The following is a 20,835-nucleotide window of genomic DNA, read 5'->3' as shown; positions in this document are numbered from 1 at the left end:
CCCCTTTTCTCTGCCCCTCCCATGCTTATGCTCTGTCTCTCTGTTTCTCAATAATAAGTAAATGTTAAAAAATTTTTTGAAATTCTTCAGGATCCACTGGTCTTTGAATAATGGGTCTAAAAAATTTTTTTGGGGGGGCTAGTAAGGCAACATAGATGTGTAAACAGACAAAAAGTAATGTGTTATAATGGACTTTTCAGTGCATAGCACTGGGGAAATGAGCTATCAATATATTTTTTTAAAGGTAGCTACCTTGGGGTGCCTGGGTGTCTCGCTTGGTTGAGTGTCTGACTTCGGCTCAGGTCATGATCTCTTGGTTGGAGAGTTTGAGCCCTGCATTGGACTCACTGCTCTTGGTGCAGAGCCTGCTTTGGATCCTCTGTCCCCTTCTCTCTCTGCCCCTCTCCTGCTCAAGCTCGCTCTCTCAAAAATAAGTTTAATAAAATAAAGGTAGCTATCTTGCACCATTCACAAATATTGAGTCCACATGGGATCAAAGATTTATATGAGAGGACCAGCATTTTTGAAGATCATATAAAATAATGTCTTCTACAAGAAACACAAATCATAAACAGATTCGTCTACTTTAAAAATAATTACTTCTATTTATTCAAAGTCACCATATAAAAAGAAGAGCATCCATACCTGAGAGAAGAGAGTTGCAACACATATACTTGACAAAAGATTGATACAAAGATGTTCTGCAAGTAGAGAAAAAATAACTAATAAAAGCTAGGCAAAGGATGTGAATAAACATTTTATAGAAGTGGTAACATGACCAATAAGCATGTAAAAAGATGTTCAACCTCATTAATCATCAGGGAAATGTATATATGTAAATTGTAAACTCAGTGAGATGATTTTTATACCATCAGACTGGCAAGAATGAAAACATTTGACAGCACCAAGGATTGGTGATATGGAGTAATGGGAGCTCATGCTGGGTGGAGGTAATACAAAGTGGTTTAACACTTGGCAAGGAAGCTGCCTCCTTCGTACAAAGTTGAAGATATGTATACTCTGTGGCTCGGCAATTCCACTCCTAGGCGTATGCCCTGGAGATACTCTCGCAAATGTGTACATATGTGTGCGTGTATCTCTGTATCCTTTCCTCTTGTTATAAGGGCACCACTCATATTGGATTAGGGCCCCCAACTTGTGGACAAGAAGGCTCACTGCAGCATTGTTTCTGAAAGCAGAACTATACACAACTTAAATGTTCATAGGAGAATAGTAAACAGTATTTTCATACAGCAGTGAAACTGAGTGACCTAGAATGATCTAAAACTACAGACATCAATATGGGTTAATTTTGTAAACATGATTCTGAGCTAAAATAAAGAAGAAAGTTACAGGAGAATATATATGTATATATGTAATTAAAACCTATATAAAAGTGGGGCGCCTGAATGACTCGGTTGAGTGTCCGACTTTGGCTCAGGTTGTGATCTCGCAGTTGATGTGTTTGAGCCCCGCATTGGGCTCTGTGCTGACAGCTCAGAGCCTACTTTGGATTCTGTATCTCCCTCTCTCTCTGCCCCTCCCCTGCTCATGCTCTGTCTCAAGAATAAATAAACATTAGAAAAACTTTTTAAAAATTATACAGAAGTAAACAATATGTTATTTAGGGATACAAATCAAAACAGAACAAAAAGTAAAGGAGTAACAGATACAAAATCAAGAAGTTTTGGTCTGGGCTCCTTTAATCTAAATCCACCTTTTCACCTCAAACCCTTGGCTTGTTAGATGTAAGAAATGTTATGTTCTAAATGTTGACAACATAGATTTCAATTTCAACTCAATCTATATTTAGTGAGCCCCTACTACATTGCTAGTCTCTGTGCCAGATCCCAGAGTTACAACATGAACAGCAGCGAGCATTTATTGAGATTCAATTATGAAGGCTGTGCATCAGAATCATCTGCGGGACGTGTGCCCAGCACCCCCTCTGGAAAATATGGTTTAGTATGGAAGGCCCATGGATCGATATTAAAACAAACACAGAGAAACTCTCTAGGGGATTCTGTTCTACAGCCAGGAGGGCACTGCTGCATCAGGCATCATTAGGCACCATGATGTGTATCTTCTAGAATCCTCGAATCACCCTAACATACACATATCATTCTCTGAGCTCAGATTCTGTTAGACAAATACATGCGCACGGGTAATCATGGGGATTTGAATAAGGAAAAGACCACTTTGGGAGAGAAATACATCCATTTATTCAACCTTTATTAGATACTTCAGTGCCAGCCACTGGGCTAGGTTCTAGAGCTACAAAGATGAAGACAATGCCACTATGCAGAAGCTCCAGGTCTGAAGAGAATATGGGTATAAAAATCTGAAGTTATAATGCTAAACTCTATTCTAATAGTTATATTCAGCAGATGACAAAATAGCCAGAGCACAAAGGAGAGGTCATGTCATTGTGAGGAGGGAGGACCTGAGGAGTTTCCAGTTAAGCCAACTTTTAAATAGTAGACGCTCACCAGGCACACAAAGGGAGGAGGCCCGTTCAGGCAAAGGAAACCTCATGTACCAAGGTGGGGCTGAGAAAGCACACTGAAGCGGCCGAGAGAATTCCTCTGTGGATGCATGAACCCTGCTGGAGTAGACAGACAGGCGGCAAAGAAGATATGGAAGTTTGGTAGGTGCTGGCTATTGAAGGAAACTTATGTATAAAATTAAGAAATTTGGAATTTATCCTACAGATCTGTGGCTTTCAAATTATATATTTCTCAGTAGAGCTGTAAGCACCCCCTGGAGTCTACCGGTGAGTCATCTGTGGTGGGGAGTGAAGCCAGGCAGGCAGGGCTCTGCGTCTCCCATCCATTTCAACCACACCAACTCCACTATTATCCATTAATGGTAAGCATGGGTGAAAGACTTTTTCTTTTTTTTTTTAAAATTAATTTTTGTTTTTTTAATTTAGAAAGACTTTTTCTTTTAAACAAAGGGTTCCATGATTAAGGAAAGTTTAGAAAACCAAAGCTTTAGGCAATGACAAACTGGTAAAAGAGTTATAAGCAGGAGAGCGCTGTGCATTTCCAAGGTGAAAAGAGTTGTGAACAGTGTCAAGTGCTAAAGTGATGTCAGGAAAAATAAGTACTGAAAAGTGTCCTTTGGTTTGTCAGTTGGAAAGTGACTTATTGAAAAGTTGATGGGGGTGGGAAGGGAGTGGAAAAGAGAATGCAGTGCATAGCAGAATGAATAGGAGAAAATGGGGAGACTGTGTGCTTAAGAGCATTAGATAGAAGGCAATGGAGGGGCGCCTGGGTGGCTCAGTTGGTTAAGTGACCGGCTCTTGATTTCATCTCAGGTCATGATCTCATAGTTCGTGGGTTTGAGCTCTGCATCAGGGAGACGTGTGGAACCTGCTTGGGATTCTTTCTCTCCCTCTCTTTCTGCCTTTCCCCCATACTTGTTCTCTCTCGTTCTCTCTCTCTCTCTCAAGATAAATAAATATTTAAAAAAAAAAAAAAGCAATGGAGGGAAATTTGGCCATAGCTAAAGGGAAATTGTCTAATTCACGGCTCCCTTTTTTTGTTAACTGATCCCCTACCACATGGTCATAGGAGTGGGCTTCTGGAAGCCATGTTTGTACACACTGCCCTCTTGCTGTAGTTGATTGGCCCTTGATGGGATTACATCATCCAAGCTAGGCCAATATTTTCCCAAGAAATTTATAATTTGGGGGTTGCCTGGGTGGCTCAGTTGTTTAGGCTTCTGACTTCGGCTCAGGTCATGATCTCGTAGTTCATGAGCTGGAGCCCCCCATCAGGCTTTCTGCTGTCAGTGCAGAATCTGCTTTGGATCCTCTCTCCCTCTCTCTCTCTTTAAAAAAATAAACATTAAGGGGCACCTGGGTAGGTCGGTCAGTTAAGCGTCCAGTTTCGGCTCAGGTCATGATCTTGCGGTTTGTGGGTTCGAGCCCTGCATCGGGCTCTGTGCTGACTGCCAGCTCAGAGCCTGGAGCCTGTTTCAGATTCTGTGTCTCCCTCTCTCTCTGACCCTCCCCTGCTCACGCTCTCTCTCTCTCTCTCTCTCTCTAAGAAATAAATAAAACATTAAAAAAAGATTCAAAAATAAACATTAAAAAAATTTCTAATTTGGGCCATGAGAGAAAAGCCTTTCTCTCCAGTTGGCTGATCTTGAGACCTAGGCCTGGAGCATCAGATGAATGAATTATAGATGTGCAGAAGAGCAAGACATGTGTGGAAAGGATGGAAGAGAGAGAGCATCCAGGCTTTACAGGTCCTGGCTCCAAATCCTTCTCAAGGTCCATGGAGAGCCTATCATCTGGGCTTGGAGTGAAACCATCCTATCTTATCATGAACTCTTTATTTTTGCCCTACTCAAACAATTCTCTCTCTTTCTCTCTCTCTCTCTCTCTCTCTCTCACACACACACAGACACACACACACACCCTTCCTGATACAGATGATGTATACTTTTATTTTTTCTTCAAAGAGAAAAGAAAGGTCATTTGAGAAAGAGTTTGAGGATGCAGAGAGAGGATAATGGATAGAGCCATTCTCAGAGAAGAATAGAAGGGACGAGGTCAGGAGCACAGGAAGAGGTGCGCTTTCCTTTGAGGTAGGTGGGTAAGAAGTAAAGAAGATGGGAATGTGGCGGGGGGGGGGGTATGTGGGTCAGAGCTAGGAGTGTTCCCACCTAAAGATTCCTACTCTCTGTGGGAAGAGTCAAAATTATCTACAGTTTATGAGTGGAGTGGGCCACAGCTTAGGTGGCAAGGTTAGGAATGGCTATTGTACCAGTGGGCCAGAGATCTGGCCACAGGTAAAGAATACAAAACCAGCTGAAAAGTAGGTAATGTTCAGGTCTTGCATAACTGAATGCAGTAGTTTCAGCGCTAAAAGCATTCACCTCTTGCCTGCTCAGCCCCTTTTATTTTAAAAAAAAATTTAAATTTATTTCTTTAAATTCAAGTTAGTTAACATACAGTGTAGTATCAGTTTCAGGAGCAGAACCCAGTGATTCTGCTCAGCCTGCTTTAAAACACAAATCGGATCACATCACACTCCCTGGCTTAAGATTTTTCCAATGGCTCCTATATACAAATAATGTATATATGCATATATATTCATTTATTTTTGAGAGAGTGAGCACGAGTGGGGGAGGGCAGAGAGGGAGACAGAGATCTGAAGCAGGCTCCTTGCTGACAGCACAGAGCCCGACATGGGGCTTGAACTCATGAATGTGAGATCATGACCTGAGCCGAAGTCGCTGGCTTAACTGACTGAGCCACCCAGATGCCCTTATGTATATATATAAAGTTTATTTATTTTGAGAGAGAGAGAGAGCATATGCATGACCTTAAGTGTGAGAGCAAGGGTGGGGCGGAGGGAGAGGGAGAATCCCAAGCAGGCTTCTAGCGTCAGCACAGAGCCCTGTGGCACAGGGCTTGATCCCACAAATAGTGAGATCATAACCTGAGTGGAAATCCAGAGTCAGACACTTATTTGACTGAGCCACCCAGGGGGCCTTTAAAAATTTTACTAATTTATTATCATCATATTATCATTGTTGTTGTTTTGCTTTAAGATAGAAATGGCCTCCAGTACTGCTCAGGAACTAGGAGGGGAAACATGAAGGAAATGTCTGGATCGATCCAGTGCTGGGAGTGTGACACTGTCAGGGAGGACCTGGGAAGAGGTCTGGGGCCACTGTAATTGGAGTTGTTCAAATGGTAGCAGGAAGGCAATACAGCTGGATGCCAACAGCCTAGGAGATAAAAAGCATCCTGGGGTGGGGTTGGGGGTATGAAGTGAATGTATGGGAATGAGACAGCAGAAGACATTGGAGGTCAAGCTTGTGTATGGAATGTACTGGGTGAGACAAGGTTTAGGGTGGGAACATTTAAGGCCTGTCTTAAGTGACATATTTTGAGACAAAGAGAAAATTTTCTTCTGTGAATAGCACCACCTCTCACCAGTCACTCTAACTTGAAACTGGAATCACCCTAAGCGTTTAGTCTTTTTTTTCCTTCCTCACTTTTAGTTGACCATTAGATCCTTTTGATTTTGTTTCCTAAACATCTTTTGAATTTTTTTTTTTTCTGAGAGAGAGAGACAGCGTGAGCAGGGGAGGGTCAGAGAGAGAGGGAGACACAGAATCTGAAACAGGCTGACGTGGGGTTTGAACCTACGAGCTGTGAGACCATGACCTGAGCTGAAGCTGGACGCCCAACCCACTGAGCCACCCAGGCGCCCCAAATATCGTTTGATTGTAAAGGCCTTATTTGAAAATCTCAGAATTGTCAACAGTGTTTGGTCTCAGTCCTGACAGTTCTACCTCCTTGGCGCACTTTCCTTTGAAATTCAAATGAGTTCTTCTCACTCCAGGCTTAAATTCTTGCAAAGGCTTCCAATTGCCTTAAGATCACCATTCCTTGGGGTGGCACACGAAATCCTTTGTCTTGGTCACTGTACCTCTGCTTTCCTCATACAATTCCCTGTGACTAAAAGGTCCTTGGAAAACCTTACTCACCTTCTCTTGGATCTTACTTTTTCAAGATTCCTTATGTCTGCAAGGTAAGAGAACCCTTATTTCCTTCTCTGGGAGAAATGAATGTCAGAATAGGAGTAGCTTTCTGAGCTCCAGAGGGGAAATACTATTTATTTCACTTCAGAGCCTGTCAGGGTGTCTGGCCAGCATACCTGCTTAATGGATATTATTTTTAAAGTTTGTTTGTTTGTTTAGAACTGGTGGGGGAGGGACAGAAGGAGAGAGGGACAGAAGATCTGAAGCTGGTTCTGTGTTGACAGCAGAGAGCCCAATGTGGGGCTTGAACTCACAAACCGTGAGATCATGACCTGAACCGAAGTTGGATGCTTAACCAGCTGAGCCACCCAGGCACCCCTATGGATATTATTAAACGAAGTAAGAATGAATGAATGTTGAAATCACCCTAGCTGGTGGCAGGAGTTGGGTGGCAGACTGTGAGTCAGAGGCCAAATGTGAGAGTTTACTACTGTGCTATATGGGACCAAATCACTGATCCCTTCTTTTAGGGAAACTGCCTTGTCTACTAGGCAGCTGTCATGCAGCTCCCAGTGACCCCCATTCCTGTGTAAATGATTAAATTGGGTAATGCTACCCTCCTATCTGCCAGCTCGGGACCTGTGTGATTTGTCATGAAAAGATGAGCTGGGTTAATCTGATTTTCTCCTGAGATGTGGGAATTAGGAAACAGATTAAAGCAATAAGCTCCAGGAGTTTAGGTTGAAAGGATACATTAAGTATTGTCACAAAAGGGGTGCCTGGGTGGCTTAGTCGGTTAAGTGTCCGACTTTCGCTTAGGTCATGATCTCACGGTTCGTGGGTTTGAGCCCCGCGTCGGGCTCTGTGCTGACTGCCAGCTCAGAGCCTGGAGCCTGTTTCCGTCTGTGACTCCCTCTCTCTCTGACCCTCCCCTGCTCACGCTGTCTCTCTCTCACTCTCTCTCCTAGAAATAAATATTTAAAAAAATACTTAAAAAAAAAGAATTGTCACAAAAGATATAGGAGTTGCAGTGTGACCCTGAAACTTATTTTCGTGACCTGTGCAATGTCTTCTAATATTTTGAAAGTGTTGCCAACGTTTGAAAATTGGGAAAGTTTCACATTAAAACCTGGCTATTTGGCTTCTCTTATAAAATCTGAAGGCCCAATACGGCAAAAGCAGGCTGGAGCTGAGCAGTACACAAGATACTTTCTTCCCTCTTGACCATGGGCGCCATGGCTGCTTACACCTGGCCAGCTTCACTTACACCACGTGCTTGCCCCTGGAACCATCTGACAGCCAACTTGGTGAAGGAATGTGTAGCAATGGAGGGTTATGCACAAGCCAAGCCCATAGGGAACAGAACCCACTCAGAGAAGAGAGAAGTACTTGGTGGGAGTTGGGCAACAGGTGACAGAGAGGGGATACAGCCACCAAGAGAGGGAAACCAGTTCCCAGAGATGTTTGGGTTCATGGGCTTCCCAGTTTCAGTACCTGCCCATAGTTACTCTCATAACTCCCTGTTCTTGAGATAATCTGCAATGCAATTAGCCAGGTGAAGGCAGGGAGTTACTGGGAAATTGGTAGAGAACAGCAATGAGGACAGTAAGACAGTGGTGTAGCTGGATGACATTACCCCCAAACAAGATATTCTTGTATGAAGGTGGAATGTAAATTCTAAGTTTCAAGAGTTAGATCCTTGTTGACTATGTATCCTGGCCTGGGAGGATCAGGGAAGGTGTAGTGAACAACTTCTGCTCAAGACGATGTTACAGTTAAAAGTCTCCTCAGAGGAAATCAAAAGCATTCTGGGAAGGGCTGAGGATACAGGGTTCCAGAGACTTTGAAGGAAGGAACTGGGAAGCCCAGGGAGAAGAAGTTTCTGAGAGACTTAAGGTTTGACATTTATATTTATTAACTAACTTTCACTGTGTGTTGAAAAGAGAGGACTGTATTTCAGCAAACTGAGAAGCTTCCTGAAAGAGGTGGCATTTAAGCTGCATCTTTTTATTGTTATTATTAATGTTTGTTTATTTTTGAGAGAGAAAGAGAGAGGGATTGCATGCACAAGCAGGGGAGAGGGGGAGAGAGAGAGGGAGAGAGAGAGAATATCTGAAGCAGCCTTCAGGCTCCCAGCTGTCAGCACAGAGCCCTATGCGAGGATGGAGATCCAAACCAGGAATCCTGAGATCATGACCTGAGCTGAAGTCTGATGCCCAACCTACTGAGCTACCCAGGCGCCCCACTCCCTCCACCCCTTTTTAAAAATTTCAGTAGGCTTCATGCCTAGCGTGGAGCCTAACTTGGAGCTTGAAGTCACGACTCTGAGCTCAAGACCTGAACTGAGATCAAGAGTTGGACGCCTAACCAACTGAGCCACCCAGGTGCCCCTGCATCTTTAAAATGAAGTGGATGAAGGGGCACCTGGGTGGCTCAGTCAGTTAAGCGTCTGCCTCTTGATTTTGGCTCAGGTCATGGTCTCATAGTTCATGAGTTCAAGCGATAGTGCAGAGCCTGTTTGGGATTCTCTCTTTCCCTTTCTCTCTGCCCTTTCCCTGCTCTTGCTCTCTCAAAACAAATGAACTTAAAAAGTTATTTAAAAAATGAAATGGATGAAAAGGAAATGTTTCACATATAGAGCTGCACCTGTAAAAGTCAAATTCTAAAGGGAGAGCGGGCAGTTTGTAGTTAGCCTTGTGACACGGGGCCTGTGTTTAGCTTGAGTCACCCAACAAGTTATTTTCACACCTTGGGGCCTTGGTTTTCATTATTATAAGTTAAGAATCATAATATTATATTTCTTCTAAGACTTACTGTCCCCACCCTAACCCACTTTTAATATTTCTTAATTTAGGACACATCCCGCAACTGACAACCCCAGGCAACTGGCTTGCTTTGCCCCAGGTCAGAAAACGATTTTTTGGCAGTGTACTCACTAACTGGGTGTACATACATTTAGCTGTCTACAGAAGGAAAATGCTCAGTTTTTGATAATTAGCTTAGTTATTTTCATTGATAGTGCCATGCAGCTAAATTTGAATTTGAATTCCAAAGCGTCACTTAGGCCTCTTCCAAAAGGTTACACTGTGTGGAAGTATTGAAACCATAAGTTATTATATATACAGATTAGCTGCCATGCATCAGGAATACAATTAAATGTTGAAATGGCTACCTCTCTTTCTAAATTTGACATAGAAGTTACAAATCTAGAAGAGGTTGGTTGGACCATCTGAAGTGTGTGAGGACACTGAACGTGTAACTGTCATTGGTTTCCAGTTATCAAAAACAGCTGTGGAGAGTTCAGGGCTGTGCAATTCAATTTAAAAAAGAAACCGAGTTACCATATGATTTCACCCATGTGGAATTTAAGAAAAAAACAAATAAGCCAAGGGGGAAAAAAAGAGAGACAAATCAAGAAAGAGACTCTTCATTATACAGAACTGATGATTGGTTGGGGGGATGGGTGAAATAGATGGTATTATGGAATACTCCATGGCAATGAGAAACAATGAAATCTGGCCATGTGTAGCAACATGGATGGACCTTGAGGGTGTTATGCTGAGCGAAATAAGTCAGGCAGAGAAGGACAAATATCATATGTTTGCACGTATAGGAGGATTAGGAGGAACTTGACGGAGGAACAAGGGGGAGAAGAAGGGGGGAAATGGTGGGGGAAAGGGAGAGAGGCAAACCATGAGAGACTCTTGAATGCTGACAAAAACTGAGGACTGATGGATGTGGGGGGGAGGGGGGGATGGGCATGGAGGAGGGCACTTTGGGGATGAGCACTGAGTGTTATGTAGAAACTAATTTGACAATAAACTATTTGTAAAAAAAAAAAAAAAAGAAATAGATGGTATTAAAGAGTGCACTTGTCCTGATGAGCACAGGGTGATATATAGAAGTTCTGAATTACTATATTGTACACCTGCAACTAATATAGCACTGTATGTTAACTGACTAGAATTAAAATAAAAACATTAAAAAATACAGTAAAAAAGAAACCACGTTTATAACCAAAGAAGAAACATATATAATGCTTGTATATTCTTTCTAAAGGTGCTAAGGAGATCAAGATACGACCATTGGTTATGTAAAACATCATGTCATCATGCTACACTTAGCCAGATGGTCAAAATGGTTATATAAGACTTTAAGGCAGTAGAAGTAAGAAGGCTTACATTTATTTATTTATTTTAAAATATGTATCTTATTTTAAATGTTTTATTTGTTTCTGAGAGAGACAGACAGACAACGTGAGCAGGGGAGGGTCAGAGAGAGAGGGAGAGACAGAATTTGAAACAGGCTCCAGGCTCTGAGCTGTCAGCACAGAGCCTGACATGGAGCTTGAACCCATAAGCCGTGAGATCATGACCTGAGCTGAAGTCAGACACTTAACCAACTGAGCCACCCAGGTGCCCTGAAGGATTACATTTAAACTTTGATTACGGCACTGAAGAAGAAGGTGGTACAATTATGATAAAAGCCAACATTTAGTGAATGGCTACTATGTGGCACTGTATTTTGTCTTTAGAGTTCTTATTTCAGCTTCAGGGCAACTCTATCAGATCAGTGGTGTTTGTTACCTTCCTTTTGCAGTTAGAAGATCGGAAGGAAATCCAGGAAGTTTGCCTCCAGACTCTCACTCATTGCCACTATGCTGTCACAACATTTGTGTTGCATTAACATTTTTTTAACAATGTCTATTCATTTTTTTTTTTTTTTGAGAGGGGGGGATAGGGGTAGAGAGAGAAGGAGACAGAATCTCCAGCAGGCTCTGTGCTGACAGCGCAGAGGTGGAGCTTGAACCCAGGAGCCCTGAAATCATGACCTGGGCCGACGGTTGGACACTGAACCCACTGAGCCACCCAGGTGCCCCTTTTTGTTGCATTTTCATGGATACACTTATGCTTTTAGATTGGGTTACATTTAAATATAATGTATCCCTTTTTTTTTTTTTTTTTTTTGCAATCAATGGCATTTTAAAATCAGAAATACCTGCCTTGTTGGATCAGGTGATGCCTATCTTGCACGGCTCCAAATCAAGCGTGGATCGGTGGGCAGGTGAGGCAAGTTGGAGGAAGTGAGCTGATTTTCAAAACCCTATCATCTTTGAACCGGTGAAAGCTCCTGAGAGAAAAATGTCAGTAAGGAGAAATGTGTTCTGCGGGTTTGAAAGCCTTCCTCCCTACGAAACGACCTATTCTCCTACCTGTCGGAATCCTTCTGAACCCTTCGATGCTCACCCTAAAGGCCAACTCCTTCAGGAAGTAGTTACTTGAGAAGATGTACGTGGGTGGTATTTCCAAGTCATTAAGAGATGAAGTTAGTAAGTAAAAGACGGATTTTGTCATTAAAGCTACCCTCGCTCCTCTCCTGACCTCAGTTCGGTTTCTCTAAATGGGAAGAAAGTGGTTGGCTTAGCCTAGCTCTTCCTTCGGTAATTTTCTACTCCCAACCTCTTCAGATTTCTGCCAAAGCTGCCTTAAAAAGCAAGTCTCCTTCCTCAGACCTGCAGGCGGCGGCTCCTCCGCGTTGGCAGCCCGGCCGGGCGGGGCTGAGAAGCCGGAGAAGAGGCGGAGGCTCCGAGGGAAGCGGGGCGCGCAGCCACGTGACTTCCTTCCCAAGGAGCCTCAGCCGCCGGCCTCCCAGCAACCGGTGCGTCCCGCCTAACGACTGCTGCACCTCCCGGTTGGCCCTCGGGGACGCTTGCGGCGAGGAGGCACCCACGGTCGCGCTGCTCATTGGCTGGAGCTGCCGTCGCTCAGGCGCGTTGCCGGAGCGCCCGCAGGCGGTGCTGCCGGAAGCCCCTCCCATTGGCCGCCGGCTTCGTGGCTGGCTGGCGGAGGCTGTCACTCCCGGGCGGTTTCCCTGTGGCCGCCGCTCCGCTGGGGGCGGGAGGAAGAGGGGCCGGACTGGGGCCTGACGAGCCGCCGCTGCCGCCGCCGTCTTCGCGGCTGCTATGACCAGCGGGCGAGGCGCCGTCCGCAGCTCCGCGCAGCGCTAGTCGCGGCCGTGCGCCCGCCGTCGCTGTCCGTCCCCAGCGCAGCCGCTCCCGCGGCTCCCCCGGCCCTTCGAGCGCTGCCTGCGAGGCGAGGCGGAGGCAGGATGAAGATGACGGTGGATTTCGAAGAGTGTCTGAAGGACTCGCCCCGTTTCAGGTAACCGGCGAGGCCGCCCGGCGCCCGGCGGCCGTCTCCCCGGAGCTGCCTCCCCCGGGGGTGGGGGCGTGAGGGCAGGCCCGCCGAGCGCGCCGAGGGCCGCGCAGTCCGCGCCTTCCGACGAGGCCGGCGGCCGTTGTCGCAGCTCCGGACCCGGCGACGGCACTGCAGCCCCGACCGCCCCTCGCCGAGGGCTGAGGCTGGGCCGGGCGGGAGACGTCGTCGCCTCCTCGTCCCGCGTCCTCACCCTCTGCGCCGGGGAGGAGCGCGCCGGGGGCCGGGAGCAGCGTCCGCTCCGAGGAACCGGGGTGGCAGCCGCGTCCCCGGACACTCGTGCCCTTTGCGGGCGCGCGCTCGTCCCCTTCCTCTTGCCGCTGTTTCCCCCTTCCTTCCGCTCCTTCTTCGTTTCCACTCCGCCCCGCCCCCTCTTTGAGGCGCCCGCAGCGCACCCTCCCGCGGTTCACTTAGTTCCTCTTTGCGCTTTTCCGCCCCCCGTGCCCCGAGGAGGAGGGAGGGGGGCGCGCCGGGACTGCCCCTGCCTGCGTGTCCCCGGCCCGGCGGGCGCTCCGCGGGGCGCGGGATCGGGCCGGGGGCGGGGGGGCCGTGGCCGGCCGCGTTGCGTCCGCCGCCTGCTCTTCTTGCCGCTGGGGCGCTCCCCGCCGCCGGGAGGTGCGGGGCTGGGGGGCGAGGACTCAGGGAAACCGTGCGTTTCTGTTTGGAGGACGGAAGTAGGAGGGCCCTGAGGGCGGCTTGTGTGTTCCTCTCCCGGCAGCGGCGGTGCGGGAGGGCCCCGCAACCACGCGCGGATGCTCCCGGGGGATCTGTCGCGGACACCGACGTGGTGGCTCTCCGGTTCACGTGCGCTGGCCTCCTTCCCACGTGAGGGGCGGCGCTCCCGACGGGGTCCACACAGCTTGTTCCTTACGTTTCTGGCATCTTAGGAAACTCTTGATTGCTTTTTGGAGAAGGGTTTTGATGGTATTTTACGGTGCATTTGTAAGGCTGTGCTTAGGCCCTAAGAAAATAAGGTCTCAGGACTTGGGTTCGATGATGACATTTCTTGAAAGCTTTCGCTGAGCCTTGGCGCGTGTGTGCCCGCCGATCTCCAGGCCCAGCCTGAGTTGTAAATTCTTGCATCCTTCTCCGGGGAACTAACTGTTCCTTCTTATCACTGATTTCCCATTCTCTTTTCAGCGAAAAGCAAAGACAACTGTAAAACGAGGGAACTCCTCCAAGAGAAAATTTAAGATCTTGGTTTTCTTTTGACCTTTGCTTTTTTTTTTTTTTTGGCGAGGGAGGGGTGTTAATTTTATTCGGAGCTTTATTTGGAGCTTAATAATAGCTAGGGCTATTGCTTGTAAAAAGCTGCGTCTGGTCTGATTGCTATTGTTGCTATTCGTTTTTGAAAGTTTTATGTTCTGTGTGCATAAAAGTCCCGGAGGAGGCACACGTGGGTTGCTTAGGACAGCTTTGTAGGTTACAGTCCAGACTGCGTGGCCAATGAAGTAGTTTTTGAAGCGTACCTCAGAATAATCTGCTTTTTATGAATTTGATTTATATGACTCAGCCTTTTTTTTTTTTTTTTTAAGTTTATTTATTTTGAGAGAGAGCGAGATAGCCAGCATGCGCACCAGCGGGGGCGGTGGAGAGCGAGCAGGGAGAGGGGCGGGGGGGGGGGGGGGGGGGGGGGGGGGGGGGGGGGGGGGAGAGAGAATCCCAAGCAGGCCCCTGGCCGTCAGCACAGACCTCGAAGTGGGGCTGATCTTTCCAACCACAACATCATGAGCTGAGCCGAAACAAGAGCTGAAAGCCACCCAGGTGCCCCAACTGTTTTTTGCCTGTTTGTTTTAAATGAAGGAACACAGCCTGTGTGCTCAATATATTTCAAACAGGCTTTGTGATGTTTGATGTAAAAAAACAAGTTGAGAGAAGAGATATGGAAATACTTGTAGCCACTGGGTTTTATTCGTAGACCATGTGATGTCTCTGCTTTTGAAACCAAAGAATGTAAGAGGGAAAGATACTGATTAAGTTGTATGGAATACTATAGTGAGTTTTGTTAGAGTTGAACATTATATCTATTCAGTTTTATTTAGATATTAGAGATTTTTCCAGAGTTGCTTCCCATATTCCAGTTTATTGGCTGCAACTTGGGAAGAGAAACCAAGATTCAAAGAACTCTAATATTTGGTATACATTTTTGGAACTAGATTAGATTTGCAGTAGAGGGAAGTATATCGAGAAATAAAAGTCTCATCATTCACATTCCTAATTTTTCCAGTCTTTCTACAACCTCATACTGTGAAGTTTATATAGCATTTGAAAAGAATACTTGAGTCTTTTATTCATATGCTTTATGTATAAGAGAAATTTGACTTTTAAGAATATTGTGCATGTTACAGGTGATATATTGAATCTGTCATATTTGTGAGGGCTGGGCTTGTTTTCTTTCATTTTTGTTTTTTGATAGCAAGGCAGCTGCACTCTATTCCTTGTAGAGTCCTGATCTCTTGTGTTGCTTTTAAAGTAATTCTTTTATTTTCCTAAACAAGGGAATCTTTAAAAAATTGCTTTTAATGTCTATTTTTGAGAGAGAGAAAGCGTGAGAACATGAGCGGAGATAGGGGGCGGAGGATCTGAAGCGGGCTCCGTTCTGACAGCAGAGCGCCTGACGAGGAGCTTGAACCCATGAACTGGGAGATCCCAGCTGAATCAAAGTCCGATGCTTAGCTTAACTAACTGAGCCACCCAGGTGCCCCTTTGCAGATGAATCTTATGGTATTTAATCGGCAAGGGGCCATTACTACCTTGGATGCTGTAGAATTGATGCAGAAGGCAGATCTTGCTGAAGAAAAATCATCAGTATTAAAGTGTTAAACATTAATTTTCCTGCTAAGTTGATAAGGAAAATAGGGGGATTGGTTGAAAAAGAGAGATGTTACTATTGCAACATTGTCTTTAGTAATTCCAATAAAGCCAAAGCGAATGGTTACTTTTGCATTCCAAAGCACATTTTTTTTTGGTTTTGTTTTTAGATTGGAGGGCACATTTCATTGTGTAATTTTGTGTAAATAGAAATTACCTTTTTGTTTTTTTTTTTAAAACCCAGTCTAAAGGTCAAAATCTTATTCATCTAAAAATCTACAAGAAAGTATACGTGTTTAAGTGTACTTTTGTTTAAGTGGTAATTTTCCATTCTGACCAACATTTTTTGAAGACGTTTTGATTTGTCTGGACCCTAAATTGTATGTGTAGTTGCTCTTTAAAATTTTATAAAATCTTAATAAAATTTTTGCTTTTCCTTTACTTAAACATGTTATGGTTCACGCAGGAAAGGACTATTTTGTTTGAAACAAAAAGTTGAATTAATTTGCGCTTTCTGAATTGTGAAACATTTTTGTTCTAAGCAGTGTTCAAATGTGAAAATATTGTGAAACATTTTTGTTCTAAGTAGTGTTCAAATGTGAAAATATTGGTATTAGCAAGTCTTTAAACCTTCTCTTTACCTGATACATTTATGTTTTATCCTTAACAATGTTTATTGTGCACCATTCTGAAGGTTTTTCATTTGTAGTTTCTATTTCAGATATGATCCTTGTTGGAAGAACTTAGGAAAAGGGGAGAAGGGTTTTAATGGGTGAAAGACATTGACATAAGATGTAACTATGTATATATTAGTCATGTTTTGCTCTTAAACTAGTGGCAGTCCTGGCTACATTGCCACTTTACCTTTGGTCTTTAAAACAGATACTCTTGGGGCGCCTGGGTGGCTCAGTCGGTTAAGCAACGGACTTCGGCTCAGGGCATGATCTCACGGTTCGTGGGTTCAAGCCCCGCGTCAGGCTCTGTGCTGGCAGGCCTGCAGCCTGCTTTGGATTCTGTTGCTCCTTCTCTCTCTGCCCCTCCCCCTACTGATGCTGTGTCTCTGTCTCTCAAAAATAAATACATGTTAAAAAAATTTTAAAAAAAGAAGCATATTTTAGATTCAAGGGTGCAAATAGGTTGGAAGTAAAAGGATAAAACCGATAAATCATTCAAACAGTATTCAAAAGAGAGCTGGAATGACTATAGTAATGTCATCTACAATATACCTTGAGACAAAAATTACTAAAGACAAAGGACATTTTATATAATAAAAAGGTTAATCTGTTGGGAAGACATAACACTTAGAAACATGCACTTAGCAGAGCATCAAAATACATGAGGCAAACCCTGACAGAATTGAAGGAAGAAACAGATAATTCAATAATGAGATTTGGAGACGTAAATACTTTCTTTTTTTAATGTTTTATTTTTGGGAGAGAGAGATGGAGACAGAATTGCAAATAGACTCTATGCTGCCAGCACAGAGCCTGATGTGGGGCTTGAACGCACACATCGTGAGATCATGACCCCAGCTAAGATCAGGTTGGACACGTAATGGACTGAGCCACCCAGGCACCTCTCAGTACTTTCAGTAATGGGTAGAACAACTAAGCAGAAGATCAGCAAGGAAATAGGAGGTGTGAACAACAGTATAAACCAACAAGATAATAATGGACACATAATAAATAGTTACATAATAGGTATAATTATAATAGGTAAAATTAATAGATATTTATAGAAAATGTCACACAACAAAAGCAGAATTATGTTCTTCTCAAGTGCATGTGAAACATTTTTCAGCATAGACTATATGTAGGGCTATTAAACAAGGTTTTCAGTAAATTTGAAAGTTTGAAACCATACAAAATATGTTCTTTGACCACAATGAAATGAAATTAGAAATCAATAGCAGAAGAAAGTCTGAAATATTCACAAATATATGGAAATTAAGTAACATACTCCAAAATAACCAATGGATCTGAGAAGATATCATAAGGGAAATGAGGAAGTATTTTCAGACAAATGAAAACTGCACACAAAAGCTTATGGGATGCAGCTAAAGCAGTGCCTAGAGGGACATTTATACCTATAAACACTTGTAAATACCCGTGATCAAACCGTCCATCTTAAGAAACTAGAAAAAAAAACTAGCAAACTGATCTCAAAGCAGACAGAGGGAGGAAATAAAAAAGACTAGAGCAGAAAGAAATGGAAATAGAGAATCAAAGAACAATAGAAAAAAGTCATGAAACCAAAAGTTGGTTTTTCAAAAAGATCAATAAAATTGGTAATTTTTCAGTGAGACTGACCAAGATAAAAGAGGCCTCAAATGACTAGATTCAGGCATGAAAGGGAGGCTATTGCTCTTGTCCTACAAAAACACAAAGGGTTATAAGAGAACACTGTAAATAATTCTAACAGTAAGTTAAGCTAGATGAAATGGCTATATTCCTAGAAAGATACAATCTACTGAAACCAGCTCAAGAAGAAATAGAAAATCTGAATAGAGTTAGAGAGAGATTGAATTAGTAATCAAAAAGCTTCCCAAAAGGAAAAGCCCAGGCCAAGATGGCTTTACCAAAGAAATCTTACAAGTGTTTAAAGGTGATTAACAATACTCTTTTACAAACATTTTCAATAAAATAGAAGAGGAGGTGTTACTTAGATGAAGTAATTCTGTGAGACCAGTATCACCCTGCTACCAAAAGCCAAAGATACCACAAGAAAACAACAGACTGATATCCCTTATAAATAGATATAAAAGTCCTTAACAAAATATTAGCAAACACAATATAGCAATATATGAAAAGGATTGTACATCATGACCAAGTAAGATTTATCCAGGAATACAAAAATCAATGAATGTAGTATACCACATTAGTAGAATAAAGAGCAAAAACTATTATTTTTTTATTAGAGAATGAGAGTGTGAGTGGAAGAGAGAGGTAGAGGAGGAGGAGAAGAAGAGAGAGAGAGAGAATCTCGAGCAGCTTCCATGTTCAGCATGAAGCCTGATACGGGGCTAGAACCCATTAGCCTGGGATCATGACACAAGCCAAAATGGAGTCGAATGCTCAGCCAACTGAGTCACCCAGGCACCTCTGTAATCATTTTAATAGATACAGAAAAAGCATTTGGCAATCCAACACACTTTTCTGATCAAAATACTTTCCTGGTAGAAAAAGTCAATAAAGCAGGAATAGAGTACTTCTTAACTTGGTAAAGGAAGTCTGTGAAACATTCCTGGCTAACATTATACTTAAGTGTGAAAGACTAAAAGATTTCCCTTATGACCATGAACAAAAGTCTATCCACTTCTGTTCCACAGTGTAGTGGGGGTTATAGCCAGAGTGTTTGGCAGGAAAGAAAAATAAAAGGCATCCATATGAAGAAAGAAGCAGTGGGACACGTGGATGGTTCAGTTGGTTAAGCATCCCACTCTTGATTCAGCTTAGGTCATAATCTGATCTTGGGGCCAAGCCCTGTGTCAGGCTCTGTGCTGGGCATGGAGCCTGCTTAAGATTCTCTCACCCTCTCCTACTACCCCTACCCCACTCACACATGCTCTCTTAAAAAAAAAAAAAAAAAAGTAAAACTGTCTTTTAGATTATATATCTTGTATATAGAAAATCTTAAGGAATCCACCAAAATCAGTTAAAACTACTAAGTTCAGCAAGGCTGCAGGATGTAAGGTCAGTGTACAAAAGTCTTTTGTATTTCTGTGTACTAGCAAAGAACATCATTTCACTTGATGGTGACATCAAAAAAGGATAAATTTAATCAAAGAAGTGTAAGACCAAACACTGAAAACCATCTAATATTACTGAAAGAACTTAAAGGCCTAAATAAATGGAAAGATATTCCATGTTCATGGATCAGAAGGCTTAATATTATTAAGATTAAAATATTCCAAATTGATCTACAGACTAAACACAACCTCTATCAAAATTTTAGCTAATTTCTGTGAATATTGGTAAGCTGATCCTAAAATTCATATGGAAATGCAAGTGACCCAGAATAGACAAAATAATCTTGAAAAAGAAGAACAAAATTGGAGGGTTCACTTCCCAGTTAAAAAACACTACAAAGCCAGGGCACTTGGTTGGCTGGTCAGTTATACATTTGACTTTGGCTCAGATCATGATCTGGTGGTTTGTGAGTTTGAGCCCCCACATTGGGTTCTATGCTGACATCTCAGAGCCTGGAGCCTGTTTCAGATTCTGTGTCTCCCTCTTTCTCTGTCCCTCCCCCCTCAAAATTAAATAAACATAAAAAAAAAAACACTACAAAGCTATTGTAATCAAGACAGAGTGGTATTAACATTAAAACAAGATGTATATATATCAGTGGAATAGAATTGAGAGTCCAGAGACCCTTACATTTATGGTGAACCAGGGTTTGACAAGGGCTCCAGTATAATCAGTGGAGAAAGAATAGATTTTTTAAGCACATGGTGCTGGAACAACTGGATATCCACATATAAAAGAATGAAGTTAGACCCCTGTATTGCATGTATGCAAAATTAGGTCAAAATGGATCACAGACCTAAATGTAAGAGCTAAAACTATAAAATTCTTAGAAGAAAACATAGGCTTAAGTCTTTGTGGCCCTGATTTAGGCAGTGGTTTTTTTTTTTTTTCTTCGATATCTTGTCTAAAGTACAAGCAATTAAAGAAAAAATAGACAAATTGGACTTCCTCAAAATTTAAAACTTTTGTGCTTCACAGGACACATCAAGAATGTGAAAAGACAACCTTGAATCTTTAGAATGGTAGGAAATATTTACAATTCATGTGAGGAATTTATATCCAAAGAATATAAAGAACTCTACAACTCAACAATAAAAGAGCAAATAACCTAATTAAAGAATGGGCAAAAGATTTCAATAAACATAAGGTATACATATGGTCAGCACATGAAAGCTGCTAATGATCATTGTTCAGCATATATTCAGTAACTATGTAGGGATTCTATATTGTGAATCTTCTGGCTTCAAATTGGCTTTACCAGTGCATTTTAAAGCCTTAGGTTTTAGCTTTTTCTCATCTAAGTGAGTTACTGTTCTTTTATCTGCCTTCCAGTTGCCAGAATTGTGTTGCTACTGTTACTGCTTCTCTTCCTTGTGGATTAGCACTTAAAATTTTTTTCCCTGTCATTTTAATTGGACTTTTGGAGAAAATGGAGGTAAATGGGTTTCTGTGCTGTTGATAGGCAAAGCATAATTTGTACTGGAGAACACTCATTTAGGGTAGTGAATATGTACCAAGTATACAACCTCTAGAAGCAGATGATCTGTTTGACTTGT

At 43.1% G+C, this 20,835-nt stretch overlaps 1 protein-coding gene across 2 annotated transcripts in view; it reads left to right on the top strand.

Moving 5' to 3' along the window:
• The first annotated feature begins 12,336 nt into the window (after positions 1 to 12,336).
• The window catches only part of ACAP2 (ArfGAP with coiled-coil, ankyrin repeat and PH domains 2), a 147,201-nt gene continuing 138,702 nt past the window's right edge, over positions 12,337 to 20,835 (top strand). For both annotated transcript variants that reach the window (XM_039230373.1, XM_039230372.1), the window contains exon 1: positions 12,337 to 12,665. In XM_039230373.1, coding sequence (XP_039086304.1) covers positions 12,613 to 12,665 — 53 coding nt within the window. In that variant the 5' untranslated portion in view covers positions 12,337 to 12,612. The remainder of the gene's footprint in view (positions 12,666 to 20,835) is intronic.

This window comes from Hyaena hyaena, unplaced genomic scaffold (genome assembly GCF_003009895.1).
Source record: "Hyaena hyaena isolate Hyena2069 unplaced genomic scaffold, ASM300989v1 scaffold_45, whole genome shotgun sequence".
Taxonomy (NCBI): Eukaryota; Metazoa; Chordata; class Mammalia; order Carnivora; family Hyaenidae; genus Hyaena; species Hyaena hyaena.
The sequence above is the reverse complement of the archived record's forward strand: the minus strand, read 5'-3'. Positions and strand labels throughout refer to the sequence as shown.